Source organism: Nycticebus coucang, chromosome 19 (assembly GCF_027406575.1).
Source record: "Nycticebus coucang isolate mNycCou1 chromosome 19, mNycCou1.pri, whole genome shotgun sequence".
In the NCBI taxonomy this organism is placed as follows: domain Eukaryota; kingdom Metazoa; phylum Chordata; class Mammalia; order Primates; family Lorisidae; genus Nycticebus; species Nycticebus coucang.
Genome location: NC_069798.1, coordinates 19,841,392 through 19,866,530, shown reverse-complemented (window position 1 = coordinate 19,866,530; position 25,139 = coordinate 19,841,392). Strand labels below are relative to the sequence as shown.

At 37.3% G+C, this 25,139-nt stretch overlaps 1 protein-coding gene across 1 annotated transcript in view; it reads left to right on the top strand.

The window, feature by feature from the left end:
* The window catches only part of CDH2 (cadherin 2), a 241,665-nt gene that overhangs the window by 160,166 nt on the left and 56,360 nt on the right, over positions 1 to 25,139 (top strand). The window contains exons 3-7 of the mRNA XM_053571438.1: positions 13,596 to 13,822; positions 15,510 to 15,656; positions 17,335 to 17,490; positions 20,779 to 20,923; positions 23,911 to 24,083. Coding sequence (XP_053427413.1) covers positions 13,596 to 13,822; positions 15,510 to 15,656; positions 17,335 to 17,490; positions 20,779 to 20,923; positions 23,911 to 24,083 — 848 coding nt within the window. The remainder of the gene's footprint in view (positions 1 to 13,595; positions 13,823 to 15,509; positions 15,657 to 17,334; positions 17,491 to 20,778; positions 20,924 to 23,910; positions 24,084 to 25,139) is intronic.

Genomic DNA, 25,139 nt, shown 5'->3' with positions numbered 1-25,139 from the left:
GCCCTGGAGGCCATGCGGTTTTTCCCAGTGTATATGGTGTTGTCTCCCAAATAATAAGGCATCAGTGCATTCGTATTAGAATTTTTCCATAGCTTTTAGTACTTAAATTGTATTGGCAGCTTAGAGATTTTATGTAATTATTTTGAATAACTTAATTTCCTTTGTGAAAGAAGCAGTAACATTGCGGAAATTCATTAAATACTTAATACACATCGTGTTCCTAATGTTCAGAAAATGTAGATAGCCCTTAGAAATAGCAGGATTTTGCTGTTGTTTTCATTAAATTTTTGTAGTTTGCTTTCTGTCAGCAGTCCAACTTTGCTATTTACAAAGTTCTTTCCAGCAGGTAGTCAGCTGATAAATCTTTTTGGTGGATTGGCAGTAAAAATTTAGAATTCAGCTTTTAAACCATAAGTTGTATATTGTGGTAGTAAGTTTCCAGAAGCTATTTTATACACATGGTTATTTTTTCATGTGTGATCATGATCTTTTTCTCCTATAGAATAAATACTTCTGAAATTGTCTTCAATATTTAGGGTAAAGCCTCACGCTTTTTCTTTTCTTGTAACTTTACTTTCAGTGACGAGCTTGCAGTGATGCAGGGGTCCTCAAACTTTTTAAACAGGGGGCCAGTTCACTGTCCCTCAGACTGTTGGAGGGCCGGACTATAGTTTAAAAAAAAAAACAACTATGAACAAATTCCTGTGCACACTGCACATACCTTATTTTGAAGTAAAAAAACAATACGGGAACAAATACAATCACTGCCACATGTGGCCCGCGGGCGGGCCATAGTTTGAGGACCCCTGTGATGGTTTACTAGCTCAGTGGACTTCAGTTTCAGTTAATGTAATATCATATCCATCCAGGAGGACTTATTTGCTTAATTATGTTTTATGTACTCTTTCTTTTATTCAGGTTTCATAAACCAAGTAACCGTTTTATGCCCTAGTTTACCTGTGTCTTAATTTGTAAGTTGGGAACTCTGGGGACACATTGGCTCTTTCTGGTTTCTGTGGTACATTTTGGAAATTAATTGAGACATAAGCTTTAGTTTTATTTCATTTTTCCTTGTATGGTGGTGTTTTGAAAAACTCCCAATTACCAAGGGTTTCCATTTTTAATAAACTTTATGTTGAAACATTTTTCCTTTAAAAATTAACAAAACATTGTTATGAACATTAAGAATTAGATTTTCCTTTGTTGACATAAGTAGCCTGAAATGTGAGGCTAACTAAACTGCATCGAATTTCAGAGACTAATAACCATACAGTTGGGAAAAGAGAGCTTCAATGCCATCTGTACTCTGAGAGAGTAATTTAATTAGAGGTAGCAATATTTCAGTGTAATTTGTTAATAGGCAGATTCTGCAAAAAGAATAATTCTCACTGAGCATGGACGATTTTATATATTCTAAGCTGGATCCTGTCAAAAGAAAGGATTTTCATTGGATTTCACGGCATAGAGGTGCCTGGAGGAAGCATATCAATGAAGTGAAGAGCAGCTTGAAATTTTTTGAGTTATTAGAAGAATACACACAAGGGGAAATGCAGTAATCTTACTGGTTTTCCAGTAGTGTAAAAAATAAAATTGTACGCATAGCATTATCGGTCTACAGAAAAGTGGAAATTTTGTAATTTTGAAGTCATAATCATTCTTCTGTATCGTCCTAATGCTATTTTAATTTTTTTGCAATTTCATTATCACAGAAGAATATCACAGCACATTATTCTTTCTTTTATTTGTGGTAACTTGTATACAGATGGTAGTTAAATATTACAAGCCTTTCCCAGGAAAGGAATTGGAATAACAACTTTACTACTAGATTTTATACTATTTTTTAGCAGTATTATAATAGCATAACTTTTCTTTCAGTGGAGTAATATCAAGACTTTTAGGAATAAAAATATTTTTGTTTTATGAACTTAACCTACTGTAAGATCTATTCTGATTTATTTCATTTTATGGAATAAATTTTATCCTCATTTTATTGTCTTAAGAGAATTTTAGGTTGCTCAGGTTGAGGCCTTATCAGACGTGGTAGGCTAGGATGGGCACCACTAACAGTTACCACCAGTTTTCTGTGCTAACACCGAAATGTTGATTTCTCATTCACCCAGAGTCCATTGTGAGTGAAGATGACTCTCAGGGCAGCCTGCATGGGGTGGGGCGGCTCGCTCAGCTTGGGGGCTTGATCTCATGTTACCGCCATTGAACACATTATTTCATAATCGCCACTGCAGGGGAAGAGGGCATCAACTTTTAAATGCTTCTGCTGGGATGTGATATGTGTCCCTTCAACTTCCAGATTTTGTTGGCCACATGATCACACCAGTGTCAAAGGAGATAAGAGAACCCCGTACGTAACCTCTCTGAATGTCTAGGAAGTAGGGAGTGAAGATAGGGCTGAGAATGACTAATACCTCCATACAGCTTAGTGTTTCGGCAGTTTGGCAAAAGAGGTGATGGTTTCCCAGCCGGAATCCCAAGAATGGGTTGCAGGTGTGTTACCCATGCTCATTATATCCGCTTTTCATTCTTAAAAAACACTCCCAACCTCCACTCCCATTTTCGAAAGAAAGCACCAAGATTTCTAAACTGATTCAAGCCACTGCTGCTGTGTTTTGGTCCAAATAGCTTCTCCCCTCTTCACAGAGTAGGAGAAGAGAGTCAGGTAGTTGAAAATCAAAGGACAGAAGTGGGACAAGATTTTAGATAGCACTTGAGTAGTCTCATTTTATTGAGCAAATTAGAGCAGTGGTTTTATCACCTGACCCCTCACGAGAGTTGGAAGAATCAGAAGAACATGAAATTATTATACTTTATTATAATTTATTATACATATTATATATAAAATGCTGCCTGGCGTCTGGGTGGGTGGGTCACACCTGTAATCCTAGTACTCTGGGATTACAAGAGCTCAGGAGTTCGAGACCAGCCTGAGCATGAGTGAGAACCGTCTCTACTTAAAAAAATAAATAAATAAATAGAAAAACTGGCCGGGTGTTGTGTGGGCACCTGTAGTCCCAGCTACTTGGGAGGCTGAGGCAAGAGGATCACTGAAGCTCATGAGTTTGAACTTGCTGTGATACATGATTCTGCCCAGGGTGACACAGTGAGGCTCTGTCTCAAAAAGAAAAAGTAAAGAAAATGCTGCTTGGCTCAAAGCAAAGCATGTCTGAAAACTATAGTCAGCCTACCAACATGTGACCTCGCCTCTAAAATTTAAAATTTCGTACACAAGTTTTTTATAAGACTGTTTATTGGGGCGGCGCCTGTGGCTCAAGGAGTAGGGCGCCGGTCGGTCCCATATGCCGGAGGTGGCGGGTTCAAACCTAGCCCCGGCCAAAATTAAAAAAAAAAAGACTGTTTATTGGACCACGATATTTATTGGCCAAGTGAAGTCTGGTGACATCAGACTCACTAGAATCCATACCACCACATGATCAAAATACTAGTCAGTACAATCATGAACCCCTCAAATTAGAATTGTGCCCGTGGCCATGTGCCCGTGGTCTTTTTTGTAGTGATAAAAACATGAAGACCTTTTATAATAAAACAGATAAAAATTAGTTCACAACAGTTTAAGTAATGTTTGAGATGATAATGTTCAAATTATTCTCTTCTAACTATATTGAAAAATGCATACACTACATTGTTACTTGTTATAGTCACCTTATCGGATAATACAACACCAAAAATTATTCTTCCTTTCTAACTGATAACTATTTAACATGATGGATATGGTAATTACCTTGATTTGGTGATTATATCATGTATATATTCTTTGAAACATCACATGATACTCCTTAAGTATGTACAATTATGTGTTAATTATAAATTTAAAAATTAAACTTAAATGATATGAAATAATACTTGAATGCTCTATTAACTTAATGCAATTGGAAGTTTTTATTATCTTCTGTATTTTCTATTATTTTTTTGAATAAGACTTGTACAGACCTATTGCCAGAGATGACTCCCACACAGCACTCTCCAGATCATCTCCTTAACCCAGCGGTTGGCCCTGGATTAAGCAACACAATTGCTTGACTTTCCAACCAAATCCCTCTGTTAATCTGATCAGTACTTTAGTATCAATGTATCTATCTGAAGTGAAGATTTTATGCACGTACTGATTTTATTATGCTTTCAATTTAATTTTCTTATATTATTTGCTCATATTTTTCACTAATTCTAAAATCAAAGATGTATACATTGTACCATTTAATGTTCTTGTCTCATATCAGAAAATCATTAATTTTGTCACTTTCTTCAATTGTTTATTTCTTCTTCTTTCTTTTTCTTTATCCAACTTTTCCTTCTTTGTATTGAATTTTAAGGTTAATACTTAGAACTTTTATTCTTGGTGGAGATAAATAACTAATTTTATATGTTTTAAAGTGTTTACATCATTTTAAATTTATACTAGTTTTTAGAAGTAAATTTTATTTCAACTAAATGGTTTCTCTGGACACAAAAATTTATGAAATTACCAAAGAGGTTATGTCTTTGGAACCCTAAGTTCCAAAAATTGGTTATTCTCAAAATAGTTTTTGATTATCCAACAGCAAATCATTAAAAATTTGCATTTTGTATATTTTTAAACTTTTCGTTACTAAATTAAATGACAATTATTCAATCGTTTTAATTTAGGTGACTAGGTTTAATTTTTATGTTTTTCATATTAGATACTTATTTTCCCAATACAATGGATAGTTTTAAGACTAAAAGCTGAAGAGACTTCACTGTCACTAGAACCTCCCCCCAGATGATTAAGATGCTGATTTGATAATATAATGATGATCCTGTCAAATTAGAATTTGTGTGTCCCTATCTATCATCATTCTCACATATGAGCTGAATATTTTATGTGCACATGGAAGTGATCAAGTGAAGCTAGTTGCATGACAAATTTTTGTGGTCACTGTAACCCAGAGCAGCCATCTTGGGCAGTAGTTTTTTGTTTGTTTGTTTTAAAGACAGAGTTTCACTTTGTCGCCCTCTGTACAGTGCTGTGACATCACAGCAACACAGCAACCTCTAGCTCTTGGGCTTAGACGATTCGCTTGCCTCAGCCTCCCCAGAAGCTGGAACAACAGGCACCTGCCTCAACACCTGCCTATTTTTTGGTTGCAGTTTGGCCGGGGCTGGGTTCAAACCCGCCACCCTCGGTATATGGGGCCGGTGCCCTACTCACAGAGCCATAGGCACTGCCCTTGGGCAATAGTTTTGATTTCTCTTAAGCAGAAAGTAAAAAAGAAACGTCTCTTTATGAGATTTAAGTATAGCACTCTCTGGTCAAGCATTAAAAGCATTTTTTAAAAATAAAGTTTCACATTAAATACTTTACTCCAAATCGCCTCCTACATTTATGTAATTTCTTATTTCCCTAGCTGATGTGCATTGTACATCATTAACAGTATACTGGGAACCAGTAAAGCCAGAGAAATAGAAACGGAGCCAGGTTTGCATAACACTATCAGGACAGCCAGTGATGGATGTCACACACCACGGTGATAGCACTGAACATGCAGATTATCACCTCTGAAAAGTTCTTGTATAGATGCCTTTAAGGCAGCAATGAATTTGCTTGTTATTAGCACTTGTTAGAATCCTCGAACATACTATTTATTCTAAAAGAAAAATCAAAACAGTCTTCCATAGAGTCCCTGTGCAGAGAAGCAAATACATATGTTAAAGTATTCATAGCCATACATGAAGCTGATGTTATGTCAAAGTTTAATTTTAAATCTGATTTTAAACCATTACCCTTGGATAGCTTTTCCTCCTTTCCAAATGGTTTCTGTCCACTATGACTTTTTTTTTTTTTGAGACAGAGTCTCACTTTATCACCCTCCGTAGGGTGCCATGGCATCACAGCTCACAGCAACCTCCAACTCCTGGGTTTAGCGAATTCTCTTGCCTCAGCCTCCCAAGTAGCTGGGACCACATGTGCCTGTCACAGGCCCGGCTATTATTTTGTTGCAGTTTGGCCAGGGCCAGATATGAACCAACCACCCTTGGTATATGGGGCCGGTACCCTACTCACTGAGCCACAGGCGCCGTCCCCACTATGACTTTTTTAACGTGAAAAACTAAGATTTTTTTAGATTTGTGAGCAAACTTAGCAACCACTCTGCGTTGGAATTTACATGTAAAAACACTGAGAAATACCGTTAAGGCAGCTCCTCTCTACCTTCCTCCCTTATATGTCTTTATTAATGGATATCTAGTTCATTAATAAATTTTTTACCTTTGGAGGGGTAATATAACCCTGTGAAAGTATTTCTGTTTTGCCAATATGGTTTTGAAAATAAATAGTAATGTGGGAAAGGAAACAATACCATATCAGGGCATATTTTGGCATAAGAATACTTTAGTGTTCTCTTATAATTGTTTCTAAATATGGTGTCATGTTGTACTTGAGCAAATATTATAAACCACATGTAAGTATTTGCAGATTTTCATTCATATGGTTTATGTAGTGCCATTAACTGCTAATACATTTAATATATAAGATCTGTGGTTTTCTGTTAATTTTTTATGAGGATATTATGGCCTTATGGTTAACATTAATTTGAGGTATTGCTTTAAGAGTAAAAAAGTACTTTAAAATAATTATTTCCCTGTTGTTTAATTTTATATTAATCATGCTAACAAAGTTTTATGTAGGCTAGAACACAGTAACTGCATTATTATGTATGGAAATTATGCAATAGCTCTAATAATAAATTTCTAGCTTAATATTACAGTGTTTTTAGCCACAGTCATTTAATGGTATGTAGATTTGTTTTAAATTTGGTTAATACAGCAGATCAAATCTCCTGTTTTTTAGTTGTTTAAGGAAATGTATTTTCTTTTCTCCACTTCTATGGCAAAATTAATGTTTTAATGTAAGGAAGATTGTTCCATCAAAACCATTTTAAGTCAAGTTCTTTGATTATTTTTAAAATAATAGAATTTCATATACATGTGTCTGATAAAATAACATGAATATTATCAAACACCAACTCAATATCTGCATTCTTAGGATAATTACGTAAAATTATTGATTCAGTTATATCATCCAGCTCTGACAAATACTAGCTTGAGGCAATTCACTGAAAGTGGGGATATTGACAAGCAGACAACTATCCATTCCTTTCAGGTATCACTAATAACAACTGGCCGTTTTGACCATCATCTGAAAGAAACATATTACTTTTAATTAATGAGCTTTACTTTTTAGGCCAGTTCTACCTTTATAGAAAAATTGAGTGGAAATTAAAGTTTCCTGTCTCTCACCTCTGCTGTTTCCCCAATTATTAACTTCTCCCAGTAGTATGGTACATTTGTTAAAAAATGACAAACCAATAATGATACATTAATTAAAGTTGGACTTGAGGTAATAGAGTTCCTTCTCTGTGTTGTACAATTCTATGGATTTTGCTAAAAACACAATGTTATGGGGTCCTCAAACTTTTTAAACAGGGGGCCAGTTCACTGTCCCTCAGACCATTGGAGGGCCGGACTATAGTTTAAAAAAAACAAACTATGAACAAATTCCTATGCACACTGCACATATCTTATTTTGCAGTAAAAAAACAAAATGGGAGCAAATACAATCACACCACCGCATGTGGCCCGTGGGCCCTTGTTGGAGGACCCCTGAATGTATCCACCGTTAACAGTATTATATGGAATGGTTCCACTGCTAAGCATGTATTTTAATTTAAGATTAATTTGTCATCAGCTCTCCTTGAAAGGCCAGGTATTTTTTAAAATGATAAAATAGATTCATGTTTTGAAAAGTAAAAGTTAAAAAGATTTTTCATGACCAGGCACCGTGGCTCACACTTGTGAGCACTTTGGGAGGCCAAAGCCAGAGGATAGGATCAGTTGGGTCCGGGAGTTTGAGACCAGCCTGAGCAATAGGGAGGCCCCATCTATACGAAAAAAAAAAAATTGAAAAATTAACTGGGCGTGGTCATATGTGCCTGTCCCAGCTCCTCAGGAGGCTGAGACAGGAGGCTGAGATGGGAGGATCACTTGAGCCCATGAGTTTGAGGTTGCAGGGAGCTATGACAATGCCACTGCACTCTAGTTTGGGCAACAGAGTGAGATTATGTCTCTCTCTTTCTCTCCATATCTATATATATATATTTTTTTTTCCTCCATTATGTTACTCAGAGCTTTTTACTTACCTGTCCATAAGGAAAATGTTTTAGTGACAGAAACAGGCTGGTTCTAATGAACTAAATATTTCTTCTTACAAGAATCAGAGGTCCATGGTATTTGCTTTATTTTCACCTTCAAAGTTCAATTTTAGGTTTAATTTTATCTCTTTCTCCCTTCCAAGTGGTTTCTGTCTGTGAAACCACTTGGAAGGGAGAAAGAGATAAAAATGTAAAAATAAAAATTGTTATTTTTATTTTTAACATAAAGACTTTTTTCTAAAAGGCTGGAAATTTCAAATATAATTTATAAATTATGAATATATATTAGTGGTGTAGCAAAGATTCTGTATCATAGCAATTTTCCACATTTTTCTTAGAAACTTTTAAGTTAAAAACCCCTTCTTCAGTAAACTATAGTGTTTGGTCCTTGGGCAGAGGTGAATCTGGTCAAATTTGAAAAAATATTGCAGCTGCATCTAAGTCATAAGTGAACAAGACAATAAGCAATAGAAGTTGAGCAGTGGGTAATAAAAGGAACACACGTATTAGTCATGGAAATGTGTCATTGGGCTCCAAATGTCGGGCCCCATGTCAGGCACCAAATGTTGAGGTCCTGCCTGGGGAGCAGGGTCCGCTAAGACCTGTGGGAACTGGTGACAATCAACTGAAGAAATAGAGTTAGAAACAATGGTAAAGAAAGCGACATGAGACAGAGTAGAATTAAAGGTGGGAGCTCAGGGGTCTATTGCCCATTTGTGGGCTTCTGGCAATGGCCCAGAGTGTTTGCACCACTCTGATTTTATTGAAGTCTGTTTGCCCAGAGGGTAAGATTAGGGAGGCAACAAAGATGCCATTAGTTTCTCTGATTGAGCATACTGGCTCCTATTGCTATTATTATTATTATTATTATTATTATTAACCTTAAGGGTGGCCTTCAGCAATCTGAAGTCTGAGCCTTGTAATGGGAGAACCTCCTGCTGGAGATCACACACAGAGGTTTCTAGGGAGATGTTAAACTCCACTAGCTCTCTGTAGAGTAAAACACCACTGGCATTAATCTCCTCTGAGGGATTGGTAGGAAGGAGGCATTTTCTTCCCATCACCATCACAGAGGATCTTCCTCTGGGATAAGGGATATAAGCTCTTCTGCCCATATCTCAGGGGTTGAGCTACTCCTTTGGTTTCTGCTCCAGGCAAATCTCCATGATGGGTATCTGCTTTGCCTGTTTAATGGTCAGGAAACACCCTAGAAGAAGTATCTTTTGCTAGGACTTGCCACAGGCTCCTCTATGGCCATTATTCTCCTCATAGGGGCTCACAGACCCAGCAGGGTGTTTGTAAGCTGTATCCCCAAAAGGCTAGAATTTCAGAAAAGGCAAGAAGCTTGCTAGCAATGGCTAGCTTAATCGTAAACTAGCTGACTTTTCTTTGTTCTTACTCACTCAGCTTACTTTTAGTTTTCCTCTTTTTCTGGGGGTGCTTTCCTTTGCCAAGAATGGGATCTTCAGTCCCCATTTTCCCAGCAGAAACAAGTAAGCTTTTTCATTTGTGTGACTTGAAAGCAATAAAACATGGCTAACACTGATGAAGTGAGTAACTGGGACCGCACTCACAGGCAGGAGTCATGGAGCCAGGACTAATACCGCACTGAGGAAAACTTTTTCAGTTGATAATTGACTTATTTTTAGCCAAGGTATTGGTGAACTGTACCTAGGGAATTATGTACTACAACACATTTTGTTGAGCCCAGACAATTTCAAAAATTTTGCTTCTTTTAATATTCAAGCAAGTGAGAATTAGCATTTGTTTAAAAACCTAGAAATTGTAGTCATAGATATACTAAAGCAATTCATCTTGCTTATAGGTAGGGGCACGGGGTGGTAGAAAAACTAATCCACTTTAATAAATGACTGATCTTTAGACAATTTCCTACAAAGTGTTTACGCTAGTGTCAGATTCTTTGAGGTCAACCTCTTCTTGTTCATAGGATATGTAGTGACCTCCTGTAGGAAAAGGCAATTTTTTTTTTCTTTGCAAATGCATTTTTCATAGGCTCCTGCTTTTTCTCCTGACCACTCTGATGCCAAAAGGTAACTGAGGGCCACATTAACAGACCCCCACCCCCAACAGTATCAGTGAGTATGAAACCTTCTGGCTGTCACACCATCACCCCACCTGACGAGGTCCCAGCTACTGCCCTCTGCAGGACATGCACGGAACTCTCTGACATAAGAATTGCTACTTGATTATTATATTGACTGTGGTACTCTCATAGGCTCAAATTTGGAATTATTCTCCTCACATGCATTTGTCAAACGTCTTTTTTATTTCCTTCATCTTAATTTTCATTAAAGCTTTAGGTTTCAATAACTTAAGTCATGCATTAGATGACTTAGAGCGTTTGGAGGCAGAGAACAGCAAAAGTGTCAAACAATCCTGGACAAAAATGACTCTTGAGTTTTTTCTCCATCTGTAGAACAGAAATAATGATTCTCACCTCAGGAGGTTGTTGTTAAGGTTAACATATAAAGCATAATGTTAATTTTTTTTTTTCAATCCTGGCATTCCGTAAATATGAATTTATTTTCTTCTATCAGCAAGCTAATACAAAGTCAAGTTATTTGCAGTCCCTGGGCTTTTTTATGTGTTTGTTGCTGCAAGTTGCTATAGCAGGCCTTGCATTCTCTTCAGTTTTCTAGTTTTCTGAAAAATGGTAAGACATTAATGGATATTTAATAAGCATTTATTTCCCTGTCATCATTAAGTGTAATAGGAAACAAAAGTACCAAGAATTGCACTCAAGAAGCAATTGAGTTTATAGTCTGATCAGGGAGAGAAGATCTAGTCACATGTAATTATGAATAAATTGGAATTATTTACCATAAAAATTATTATATCAAAAATAGTGTTAGTATGTAACAATAAACAGGAAATGCAAAACTTAAATAATAGAACAAAAATTCAGAGCCGCCCTGAAGAGAGCATAGGCTGGCATAGTGTGAAGGGCGTCAGGATGGCTTCTTCTCCCCCCCACCCAAGAATGATGCTGTGGCTCTAGGGAGGTGGGATAGAAAATGGGTGTGTGTCCCGGACAAAGCCGTAAGTCTGAGCAGTGGGCATCAGTAAGGTGGGGCGAGGGGTGACCGTAGACTCTCAACCATATAAATTTGGGCAGAAATTTGTGTGAGTAAAACTGGGCAGAATTTGTTTTAGAAAATGATATAAATAAAACTGAAGAGACAAGGTGACCAAGAATTAAAAGAGCATGTACACTAGGGTAAGAGCTGATGGTTGGTATGACAGATATTAAGCAGAGAGGAGAAAACCACTGCAGAGGTCTAGTGTAGCAGTGGGTACAACCATGACCAGGGGCTAGGGGCAGCTCCCCTCACCCACCCAGGGGCCAGTAGCAACAATCCAGGTGTGAATGAATGAGGATTAGTGCTGGAGTGGTAAAGGTTAGCAGAACAGTGTGCAAAAAAAGTATATATTCTTTTCTGATTCATATTACATGCTTATAAGTATCACGAATTCCTTTGTGAAATATAAAACAGGTACTTTTTATATAAAAGATGGCAAAAGTCTCTCATTTTGATTTCTCTCCCTGGGCTTTCTAAAAAACAATTTCGCTTTTTGTTTTGTCGTCTTTGATAAAATACAAGGGGTAGGTGGCCTTGTTCTAGAGAAAAGATTTCTGTCTTTTACTTTTAAATCACATGGCAATGGAAAGTGGGATAATTAAATATCTTTGGGGAGACTTCTGCTTCAAAGATAAATATTTCGATTTAACATAATTTAGTTAGAGATACAACTTTGATATTCATCTTGAAATGACTGAAATGTGAAAGATGATATATATAGCGCTATATGGAAAATAATATATTCAGCAATTTTATTACTTTTATCAAGGATTTTATGGTAACTAAGGGAAATAAATATATGTGTCATTTGGCTATGACCTGTGGACATGTCTTGGTGAATTTTTTTTTTTTTTTTTTTTTTTTTTGCAGTTTTTGGCTGCAGTCAGTGTTAAACCCGCCACCTCCAGCACATGGGGCTGGTGCCCTACTCCTTGAGCCACAGGCACTGCCTGGTGAATTTTTACTAATAAAAGCAAAAGAACTGTCCTGAGCTCAGATGTAGGGTGAGAAGGGTCCATAACACTTGACTTAGATCCTTGAGAAATGCAAAAGTTGTATATGATTATATTTTGTACCTATTAAGTGCATTTCAAAGAGCATCCTATATATTTGTGGTCAGGACATAACATCAGATGTTTACAAAAATAAAAATTTATTTTCATTTGATCTCTCTTTTCCTTGCTGTTTCCATAGAATTTTTTCTTCAAGAAAGAACAATTTAAGGACTTCAAAGGAAATATTTTCCTTAGAGAGTATTTTTATTTTCATTATTTTACTATGTCTTGAATACGTTCAGCTTCACATAAGTACATGGTTTAATTTTTGTTTCATTATCTGTTGAAAAATATGCTGGCAGAGCATTTTAAAAAAAGCATTAATTTTTAAAATTTGAAGTCATTGCACGTAAGCTAGAGATTAGACACTGAATCTTTTTTTTTGTTTTTTTGGGGGTTTTTTTGCAGTTTTTGGGCGGGGCTGGGTTTGAACCCACCACCTCTTGCGTATGGGGCTGGTGCCCTACCCCTTTGAGCCACCGGCGCTACCCTAGACACTGAATCTTTTGGATTCATCTACTCTGAGAACAAAGATTTCTTTTTAATTTAAAATTTATTTTGAGATACCTTGTATCTTCAATTTGTTTGAAAATTTATAAAGTTGTTAATTGCTTCACAGAACTATTATAAGGGCCAGGAGGGACAACAATTGTGAATTATTTACCTTTTAATTAACATAAGGTCTTATAATGCCAGAGCATAGTAGGCATTGAACATTAGTAACTGCCTTGCTTTCTTCCTTTAAGCGTTGGTTTAAAAATTATATATTAAGACTCTGCATCAGGAGATGTGTGCAGGGTATGTAACATGAGTCAGAGCATTTACCTTGGAGCCCCTCACCCAGTCGGTGTCAGGCATGTCTGAGAACTGGGGTCGCACAGCTCACACTGCTACACAGACTGAGAGCAGTGGGTTTGCTCTCCCTTTGGAGACTTGGGAGTTGGGACTGAAGGGTCAGTTGGCGTTTGTAAGGGAATAGGAAACAGTATCAGTGAAAGATGTCAAGTGGTACACACCCAAGGGCCCAGTGTCCAGGGTGGTGTGAAAAGCAAGGGGAAGGCTGTGGAATAAGGCAGCATTCCGAGCTGCCATCGGGCATTCTGTACCATGAAAGTGACTGTAATAAGATAAAAGTCAAATCCCTGTGTTTCATGCTTTCATCTAAGCAGAACTGGGGTTTAGGTGGTAGTTGTTTTTGCCTTTGTATCTAATTAGACTGACAGATGTATTATCTTTTACAGTGAAGTTTAGCAACTGCAATGGGAAAAGAAAAGTCCGGTATGAAAGCAGTGAGCCGGCAGATTTTAAGGTTGACGAAGACGGCATGGTGTATGCCGTGAGAAGCTTTCCACTCTCCTCTGAGCATTCCAAGTTCCTGATTTATGCCCAAGACAAGGAGACCCAGGAAAAGTGGCAAGTGGCTGTAAAACTGAGCCTCAAGCCAACCCTAGCCGAGGAATCAGTCAAGGTACAGTATCCAGATATGGCTGTGGGACTGTAGCGTAACAATCAGATTTATTTTTTGCTTTACATCACATTCATGGATAGCCAGGATTAGAGTTTTTAGCACCTTGAGTCACTTTAACAGTATTTTGTTGTGTTTGTAATCTTTGACGACACTTAGACTCAGTATATTTTAAGCAACCAGAAATTGTATTTAAAAGGTTTGTTTATACTTTGAGATTTATAACTTAATCTAAATTAGAAGTAGTAGTTTGTTTTAAATTTCTTAGAAGCTTTACAAGCTGTTAAATAGAACCACAAAATAAACAATTCTCTGCAAGATGTCATCGGTCAACTTTATTAGATGAGAACAACAGATTTACAATAGTAACTGAAAAGCATTTCTGGAAATGAATATTGAGTTTTTGTCTTTTCCCTTAATAATCAGATTGGGGGGGATGAATTATTTATACTCACCAATATGACTTTTAGGAATGATATACTCCCTCTGGTGGAAGCTGCTATGAGCCAGGATAAAATAAATGAGGTATTTTTCTAACAGAGTACCATCCTTTCCATTCAATTTAGCAAACATTTATTGGGCACTTACTTTGTATAAGTCACTATATTAAGAATATTAAATAAAATATGATAACTTCTTCAATAAAAGTATGACAGTATTATTTTCTGAATATTCCAATGCTTTGAGTTAATTTAAAACAACTATGTGGGACATACCTACATATGTTTAAGTCCATGATTTTATAAATGTTGACTATTAAATTTTGTATATTTAGTTTACTGTGAGAGAAAGAAACCCAGATGTTCATTTATTCTGTTTAATTGTAAGGATATACAAATCAAATATGAATGAATGCATCAGAAGAAAATTTATAGTTATATCTTATGTCTCAGTGTGGGGGGTTTAGTATGTGCGATTTAATTTGTTAATCTATTAACTATTAAGAGTAGTCATGTCATTTGTGTAATACGAAGTGAGAAACTGGTAACTAATGGAGTGAGAAGATGCTTTTGTTTTTGATTCACTGTGTTCCAGCAAACTAGCTTGAGTATTTGCAGTGAAGCAGCAGGGCTAATGGCTAAAATGTCTACAGATAGATGGAGAAACAGAAGGAAATGTTGACATCCAGCAGAGATTAATACCTAATGTGCAAAGTGGGTCATCTGTAGCATCCATCATGGATGACATAGGTTTAGAATAATTACAACATTAATTCTGTGGGATTTAATAGGCTCATAAATATTTGAGACATTCCTTAGCAGTCTGTATTAAACTTCTCTTGGAATTCAAATTACATTTTAGCACATCAAGATCTAAATTTAATGTACAGTAGCACATTACCTGAACTGTGGTTTTAGACTAATCAGAGATGTATAAAAGAATACTATTAAATTTTGCCTATTATCAACTACTATCTAAGAAGGTTTGTAGAAACTGCAAATAGTTTATGCAGCTGAGCCATATGATAAATTGCTTAGAATGTACTTTTTAAACAATGCACAGTGTAACACCAACATTTTATAATGTTTTCTATTATTTTTATAAGGGGACAAGGAAAGATCCTCCAGGCTTACGTTTTGTTCATGATAAACTGTGATTCCTGTGCTTTCAGATATTCGTTAATATTGATGTGCTTTTGGAAAATGTTTTTCCTAGTACTCAGGAGTCTCTTGTTTATTTTATGGCTAAGGAATCACCAGAAGTTGAAGAAATAGTATTTCCAAGACAGTTGACTAAGCACAATGGTTACCTGCAAAGGCAGAAGAGAGACTGGGTCATCCCTCCAATCAACCTGCCAGAAAACTCCAGAGGACCTTTTCCTCAAGAGCTTGTCAGGGTAGGATGGCCGGCACAATTTTTACTGTTTCTGTGGCATGTAGCAAATACGTGTTAGAAATGGTGTTGTCCATTTTTTTTTATGAAGTAGATTTTATGACATGCATATACTAAAAAAACATTTCTGTATAGAAAGAATTTCTATATAGAAAGCCTCTCCTCGGGTTCCTTTCTTATCTCTTGGATTATTGTAAGTAAAGCTGTCTGTAGGTCTTGGGGACTATGGATGGTAAAGCTTGTTTAGTTTGTGAACACACAAGCCATAACACCAAGATGCATTCCCTTCCTTATCATTCCCACACTCACGGCGCACATGGATCTAACCTTCCCCGTCTGAAAGCTGGGCTGTCTGTGCTAATCATTGCCCTGTACAGATAGCTTTTGGACCAACGAAAAGATAAAGGGCAATTATTACTAAAAATGTCAACACCAGGTGCATTTGGAAGTTTTTCAAGGAAAAAAAAAATAGACCTTTGATACCACTAACAGAATCCCTAGGACAGTTCAAAACCATAGGCTTTCAAATCTGAGAAGCAAGTTTTTTGCTCTTACTCCACATACATGCCATCAGATATGGAAAAAAAAATACAAACGTTTTTGCATGTTTAGTAAAGCTAGCAACTCATTATTTATTATCAAAGGACAATATGACAATGGTTTTATATTCCCATTTGTTAAATGTTTCTTTCTATGGTTATTTTATCATCCCAACACGTAGTGAAAGCTGTCTGTCTTTAGAGCCACTTATTTGTGTTGTATGTGTATATTTTGTTTTCATATACATTATAAATCAGTTTAACCGTGACCATAACCCCCAAATAGAGGTGCTTTCTCAATGGAGTGTGAGGAAAAAAAACGGAATTTTACTGTAACTTATAAAGGACCACTAGATTCTATTACTGGATTAAGTATGAGCCCCTCATTAGTCAAGGTCTTATTCTAACCTCCAAGTAGTTCAGCTCCATCTGTGCCCTGTCTTTGCTTGCCTTTTCCCCCTTACATAGCCTGTTCTGCCTCCTGTGACTGCTGGACTTAGCTTTCCTGATAATAGTCGTATTTGAAAAAGGCAGTGAGCCTGTAACAGATGAAATCTTTAAGAGTATAAAAGTATTTTTAAAAATTCTTTCTTGTATGCTTTATTATTAGTGAAGAATGTTAGCATTAGGTGCTACATTAAAATGAAATGGAAAGCTTTGGTCGTAACGAATAGCATTAGTACAATGCAGGTACAAAAATCTGGCATCATAATCATAATATTAGAGTTTCTTGAGAGGGTATTTCACACTGCTGTTAAACAATTATTTCTTCTTGTAACTGATGTAAAAAAAGGTAAAGAATGTTTATTTTAATTAAACTGGACACCTGGTACTATGTTAAATAGTCTAACATGGAAACTCCCAGGGTAGAATGGGAAATAGTGACTTTTTGCACTGCGCCTAGTGAGTACTTTTTAGATGTTAATGGTGCCCCCAGTGTTTTCTGGTGTTGGATGACATGTCTTCTGAAGTCTCTCACCAAGAAGCAAAGTAGAAGAGCAGATACCGGGAGAGTGTGAGTGGCTTCCTGGGAAGAGATGGTGTGAGCCGGTAACTGACGAAGGGCATGAAGTGTGGTGCCTGGTCTCTGATAATGAGCTCATTTAGTCTCTCCCTTAATGTGATTGTTTTCTTGATCCTCAGATCAGGTCTGATAGAGATAAAAACCTTTCACTGCGGTACAGCGTGACTGGGCCAGGAGCTGACCAGCCTCCAACTGGTATCTTCATTATCAACCCCATCTCAGGGCAGCTGTCCGTGACAAAGCCTCTGGATCGTGAGCTGATAGCCCGGTTTCATGTAAGATTCCAACCAGCTGAGAATTCTCGGTATCGAGACTCTCCCCTAATTGTCTGTGGAGTTTACCAGTGCCTCTTATATTAGCCTGAAAGCCTGGATGCTGAGTATTAAGAAATGCATTTGTATTTGTTTTAAATAAACGATTTAAATTGTTTATTTAAACGATTTTATTGGTTTTAGAGAATTGATGAATACTCTTGATAGAAAAACAACTAGTACACAAAATCTCATTTCTCTTGACTGATAACTTGCCTTCAAATCACAAATTTTTATGATGGGGGTCACTGTTGTATGTAAAATTTATAGCGATCACAACATTGTTAATGCATGCATAATATTCCAGTCAGAGTGGATGCCCTATTCCTGTGTGATGTTGAATTTTCTGTGGATTATTTGTCTTTTTTTTTTTTTTTACTAAGAACCTTCTGTCTGTTAGGGACTTCAGCACAGTTAGTCTGATTTTTTCTTCTTTTGTTTCTGTTTATAATTTTTGCCGTCATACCATGTAGTTTTTGCACAGGGTAATCTGTATATTTAAATTCATACATTCTAGCCTTCCAGAGATGCTGATAAAGGCCTTCCCTACTCTAAGACCTCAGTCTCCCCAATTTTATCTGTTGTATTTATTTTTTACATTTAACCTTTTTAATCTTTAAAACCTTGTTTTATCATTTTATAATTTTTATTTTACTTTTGTTTTATTTTTAATTTTAGTTAATTAATTTATTTTTTTAATATGTTTAATTTTTTTTTTTTTTTTGAGACAAAGTCTCCCTCTCCATTGCCCAGGCTAGAGTGCAGTGGCATCCTCATAGCTCACAGCAGCCTCAAACTCCAGGGTTCAAGCAGTTCTCCTGCCTCACCCTCCTGAATAGCTGGGACTACAGTCCCTCACCACCACTTCCTGCTAATTTTCCTATTTTTGGCAGAGATGGGGTCTTCCTATGTAGCTCAGGCTGGTCTCAAACTCCTGGCTTTATGTAATCCTAACCACCTTGTTCTCCCAGAGTGTTAGGATTACAGGTGTGAGTCACCATGCCTGGCCTAGTTATTTTAGTAAAAGGGAGAGATGGATGTAGAATCACTTCTTCCTTTATGACAAGCCTGTTTTCCCCACAGTCTGTTTTGAATTAGTTGCCCCATCAATTTGTCATGGACATGTAGTTGCTAAGTTTGTTTCCAGACACTAATTTTTCCCATTGATGTATTTGTTGAATTTTTGCACTTCTACAAGCTTTTAACGTTATTGAAGTTTTTTTAAAACTACAATAGATTCTCCTACATCTAAACAAACAAATAAGCATATGAGAAATGTAATATGTTTTGAGCACTGAGTAATTTTGGATATACCTTCCTCTCAAAGGAGCCCCTTCTTGAAGGAACAGGTTATTTGAATGCTTTATAATTATTCTAAATGATAGAAAAAGGCGTAAAACTTCTGAACCTTTTACAGAGGCAACATAACATTAATAGAGAAACTGGATAAATATAGCGTACAATAGACCAGACTCTATTTAGCCTACACTCTGATTTATGAATATAAACATTCTTAATACAGAAAAACTTTAGTGTCTCTTCCTATATGAATTCTCACTCTCTAAACTCTTGTGGTTAAAACTCAAGAAATAAATATATTCAGGTCAATTTGTAGTAAATGATTACTAATTTGCTTGCCTCCTTGCACATTAAAAGAGCGATACCCCGGGTGGCGCCTGTGGCTCAAGGAGTAGGGCGCTGGTCCCATATGCCGGAGGTGGCGGGTTCAAACGCAGCCCCAGCCAAAAACCACAAAAAAAAAAAAAAAAAAAAAAAAAAAGAGCGATACCCATAACAAAATAGAATTAATTGCAGAATGCAAGTGTTAACGTTCAGTATTAAGAATCTATTAATGGTAATATAAAGTATGAAATAACTCAAGGGGAAAAAGATTATCTCTGTAGGTGTTAAAAGGCAGTAATATAGTTTCATGTGTTTAATTACCTCTAAATTAAAAAAAGATATGCTGAAGCTTCTTTAACTTAATAGAGCATATTCAACAGGAACCAAGAGCCAGCATCAAACTTGGGAAAACCACAGACATATTCTGTTTAAAAATGTACAATTTGGCTCCTTTGGCTCCAGGAGTAGGGTGCCAGCCTCATATACTGGGGGTGGTGGGTTCAAGCCCGGCCCCGGCCAAAACTGCAAAAAAAAAAAAAAGTACAATTCTATGGAACACTACACGTCATTGGAAAGAGTGGAATGGGTTGTTTATATGCTGGACAGAAAGATTTTGAAGATACTATGTCAAGAGTAGCTGAGTTGATTATATTTAAAAAGAAAAGTAAGACGGGCCTGGTGGCTCACGCCTCTATTCCTAGCACTTTTGGAGGCTGAGGTGGGTATGTTTCTTGAGCTGAGGAGTTCAAGACCAAGCTAAGCAACAGCAAGATCCCAGCCCTACTAAAAAAAAAAAAAAAAAAAAAGAAAGAAAGCAAAACTAGTCCTGTGTTGCAGCAAGCGCCTATCTGCCCCAGGTCCCCGGCAGGAGGATCACTTGAGCCCAGGAGTTTGAGGTTGCTGTAAGCTATGATAACTCCACAGCACTCTACTGAGGGTGACAGAGTGAGACTCTATCAAAGAGAAAGAAAGGGAGGGAGGGAGGGAGAAAATTTCTGGAAGAATCCCTATAAAACCAAGAACTTGGGCTGAGGAGAGAAATAGCTGTCTTATGTATGCATGTATTTTTAATGTTTATGAGCAACTCTTACCATTAAGAAAAAAACACCTGGTGTCAAAATTCCCTATGTACACTTAACTCTTTCTAGATTCTCTTCTCTTGATCTTTATGACTACCCTGTGCTAGTCCATATTTTTAATCACTGTGACTCTATCATCTCTACTGGCTTAGCCAAAGGATTTTGGAGCTGGCCAGAACTGGTTTTGGATCTGTGTTCTGTCAGAAGAGAGAACAATATAACCTTTGTAACTTCCTAGTTCTTCCGAAGCCTGATTTTCTCATCTTCACGTGCTGATGGCTTCTGACCCACTCTTGCATATTGATTGAATGAGTTGGAATTCTCTGCGCTCTGAGCACCATGCCTACTATGTAGAGAATGGTGGCTTTGTGTGATGATATCTGCCCTAGATATCTGGACTTGGGCTAACTTAAGGTTTGGATGGGAAGAACAGCTTTTGTCTCTCAGCTGTCGTTTTATTTCTGCTGTTTAGTAGCATCGTGATTGTATCTGTTATCTTCTCATAGTCACTAATCCAAGGAATAGTTTAATCCTCCCCTTACTTTTGCAGTTGCGGGCGCACGCAGTAGACATCAATGGAAACCAAGTGGAGAACCCCATTGACATCGTCATCAATGTCATTGACATGAACGACAACAGACCTGAGTTCTTGCACCAGGTTTGGAACGGCACAGTTCCCGAGGGATCCAAGCCTGGTAAGTAAGATAATAATTTGGAGGCAACTTGAGGGGTAGCGTGACACACTATTCTAGAAGCCAGAAAAGGGGAAACCATGTGAGCCTTTTAATGTCCTTTTCTTTGTCCTAATGCTTTTAGGGAATAAAGAAGGTGACTTTGGGAAAAACTGATTGAAATGAGAAAAAACAGAAAAATATCCTTCTTATTCCCCCACAATGATTTTTACCAACTTTTAAAAAAAACAGATAAGCACCACAGCATTAGATTCTACCCTGTAGAAACTGCAGACTTCTTTTGTTCTACTTTAGTTGATAGTAGTCAGTTCAGCTTGAAAGGGAGCCCCAGAAGACCAGAGGCTTTCTGCTTCTAAAGTATAGATTTGATCATATGAAACGTAGCAGCCGTTAAACAAAATTGGAACGCCTTCAAGATACCTTGTGTTCCCAGGACCAGGTGGTGAAGTCAAACGAGAATCAAGGAAGGTGCCTGGTGACAGCTGTGATTGCTGCCCTCTAGCTACATAGGACAGTTACTCCCAGGGTGGCCCTTATGCTCTCTGCAGCCCTTTCTCTTCAGCCAGCGTAATGGAAAGTGCCCTGGTCTAGAAATAGCACTTGCCCAGAGCCTCTCGCCACCGTAAAGTGGTGTTTGAAAACATCACAGCCTCAGTCACCGTGGATTAGCCCGGCCAGAGGGGCCTATTTAGTTTGAGAAACTAGTGGACAAGACAGCTGGTTTAGAGATGGTAAAAGTAAATGTTTGGCCAACCTTCCCGCAATGATTCAGTGTTTGGAGAGATTTGATGAGCTAAATAATTTTTTGTGTGTATTTAAAAAAAAAGCCTCACCATTTAAAATTGTACTATATAACACTTTTGTCATCTAAATGAGTTTAATAGCTCCTTTATGCACACGTCAGTTTATAGCTATAACAAACTATGCCTTAACCGCATACTTCTTTTGGTCTAAACACATTTCTCTGCATCCTCAGAAAAGATGCAGGGATGGGGTGAGGGGCAACTAGAGGCAGGGCAGGGGCTGTGTGGGAATTTCCGCCCTTTCTGGCTCCTTCCTTTCCAAGATACATTTTCAGGGTAGGTTTGTTTGGTGTTTCAAAACATAGCAACATTGGAGCAAGTTAAACATGTCCTTGCTAAAACATGTCTCTTACAAATATTAAAGATAAATAAACGTTGGAGATTATTTACTGAAGAAGTTGTTTTTTCTTTTTAATAATTTTTCTTTTTTTTCTATTATTTCAGACTTTATAAAAAGACTGCTTTGCAAATGTTGTGAAAATAAATTATTAAAGTTATATTTATTAAACATTCGACTGTGAATTTCCATGTCCGTTCATAAGTGACCCATAAATAAAGGACTCTCCTGCTCTCATTAGATGTTTCTATTTTTAAAAAGGCGGGGGGGGGGGGGGAGGGAATGGCACCTGTAGCTCAAGGAGTAGGGTGCCGGCCCCACATACTGGAGATGGCAGGTTCAAACCCAGCTCCGGCCAAAAAAAAAAAAAAGATATACTCAGTGATCATTAGAAGAAGGACATTTCTTGGATGTATTTCCTGTGCTGCTTCTGTAAGTTTGAAAGCGTGGTTCTAAGCAAGGTTGGATAATGTAATCAATCCAATTAAACTGTCTTGTGTTCCGTATTTTGGGTGGAGATTCTGAAACATACTTTTTAAACAATTTATTCATTTGATGAGTGTTTATCATGCACGCTCTGTGTTCTAGGCCCTGTCCTGGCTCTACAGTTAGAATGGGGACAAGGTAGTTCCTGCCCTGGTGGAGCTTAAATTCTACTGGGGAGAGGAAGTTAAAAAAAAAAAAAAAAAAAGCAAACAAGCAAATGCACTAAAGTTTTGAAAAATATGGGCATAGGGCTGGCACATAAAAGTGGTGTAATGTTCAGAGAGACAAGTTCTAAAAAGAGATTTGAATATTACGGGGTATATTTGCAAAATATTTACAAAATATCCTCTATGTTTTGGCCACCCTTATAAAATTTTGCAGTGACTGTTTTGCAAATAGGGGTACATTAAGTTAGCATTTCCCATTTTCCCTATGCATGGCAACATTATGGGTGAGTTTGGGAACATCCTATAGGATAAAGCCACGTTTAATGCTGAGCCCGAAGTGTGACATGCAGAGAGAACAGCCTATGTAGGCTGTAAAGTAGAACCGAGCTTGGAGAGTACTCAAGAGGAACATAGGAGATAGAAAATTTTGTAATTCAGTACTTAAAAGGATCCCATAGAATAAGCCATCCTCAATAGCAACTCTTTCTCACTCTATTTCTAAATTACAGTTCGGCTAGCTCATTCGAATTAATTTGATCCTAATGCTTTATAGATTTCTTTCTGAAAATATCCAATAAATTGAAATCCCTAAGATGGTTACAATGTTCTTTTAATCTCTGAGGAAATAATGAACCACAATGCCAAATCTCTATTCAATGTACCAAAACAGTAATGCATGAAATGGTTTCTTACGACCTGAGGAAATGGAGTATGCCTCGTTACACACACAGTCTACTTTCAGGAAGGGACTGAGGCACTGGGGAGTGTCACGGTCCGCGTGTCGTGTCTGATGTTAGTGCATAGGGGAAGAAAATATAACAGAAGGAAAGAATCAGCAGCCATAAAACAGGCTTCTAAGGGTATCGATATTATCTATTATTTGCATTTTATATAAATGGAGGTCTGACGTGAACCTTCTTGGAATCATAAAGTGAGTTTGTCTTCTAAGCCATGGCGGAATTGAGCCTCCATATATACGTATATTGTATCATTTTCCTTTCAAGTATCTAGACCATATTATATATATTTTTAAAGTGAGTATACTCTTATCAGTAGTGTCTTTAATTGAATCTAAATGTTTGAGAATGTTTGTTATGAAAAATGCAAATGAGACGTACCAAAACAGTAAATACACCCTCCTTTTAGGGGACCTGAAAAGCAGGGTAGCCATTCATTTCCCATGTGCACTGTCTGTAGGAACCTATGTGATGACCGTAACTGCTATTGATGCTGACGATCCAAACGCCCTCAATGGGATGTTGAGGTACAGAATTCTGTCTCAGGCTCCAAGCACCCCTTCACCCAACATGTTTACAATCAACAATGAAACGGGGGATATTATCACAGTGGCAGCTGGACTCGATCGGGAAGTAAGTCAACCCACAACTGGATTTGAATTTGTGTTTAATCTTAAAGGTACACAGTATCGCATGCACTTGATCTCCAGGTAATAATACACGCACAATATTCTTCAAATGCTATGAATTTTCATTAAGAAATCTGTTGTACGATTATCTTCGGAAGTTCAGACGGGTTGAATAATGTATGTGTAACCGATCAGTCACTGCTAACCTGTGTCCTGGTCAATGTGATGACTGAGTCAAGCCAAAGTTCTCTGGTATCAAACTTTGAAAATTCTTAACATTTCCTCGGTTTCCTTTATTGCCAAAGGTTTTTGTGCAGAATTAATAAAAACTTGTGGCCAAGTCATGTGTGCATACACTTAGGGTAATTTTTAACACTTGTTTTTTCACAAGGCTTCAAATATCATGGATGCGATTAGGGTTTTTGGTAGTCCCTGTGGATAAGTTGATGTAGTACACAGGAGATTATCTCCTTATTATCTCCAGTTAAGGGAACTGGTCCCTTAACTCTAAGATTAATTTACTTAGATTTCAACAGGAGTGACTGTGGTAATTCTGACAAGCATTTTAAGTTAGAAATGCAGAGGATCACACTTCTGGTATAATACTTTGTTGAAAAGGCCTAAAATGTTGAAGGCAGTGAAAGACGGTGTCGTGTCACAGTCTGAGAGAGAAGGGGCACTTGCATTAGGTCCAACTGAGTCGTCTTAGTGCGACAGTCCACAACTCACCCAACTTTTGTGTACTTCTGTGTTCTGTTCATGCGAGTTCTTCTTACAGGAATGCCTCGCACCTTTTTCTTGATCTTGAACCTTCTCGTTTTTCAGATTCTGGTTCAAGCTCTTTTTACATCCTTTCCTGAAAATTCCACCTCCAATGAAGCTTTTACATCCTTTCTCTAATCTGCCCTCACTCTTTTCTTACAGATTCTCAAGGTCATTCTTTTGACCATGGTAATCATTGTTTGAGTGAATTTTCAAAGTGCCAACTCATAGAGATTTGTGCATTGTACATTTCTGGCTGAGCCAGCTTTTACTGTAATGAGACTCCTGATTATGCATG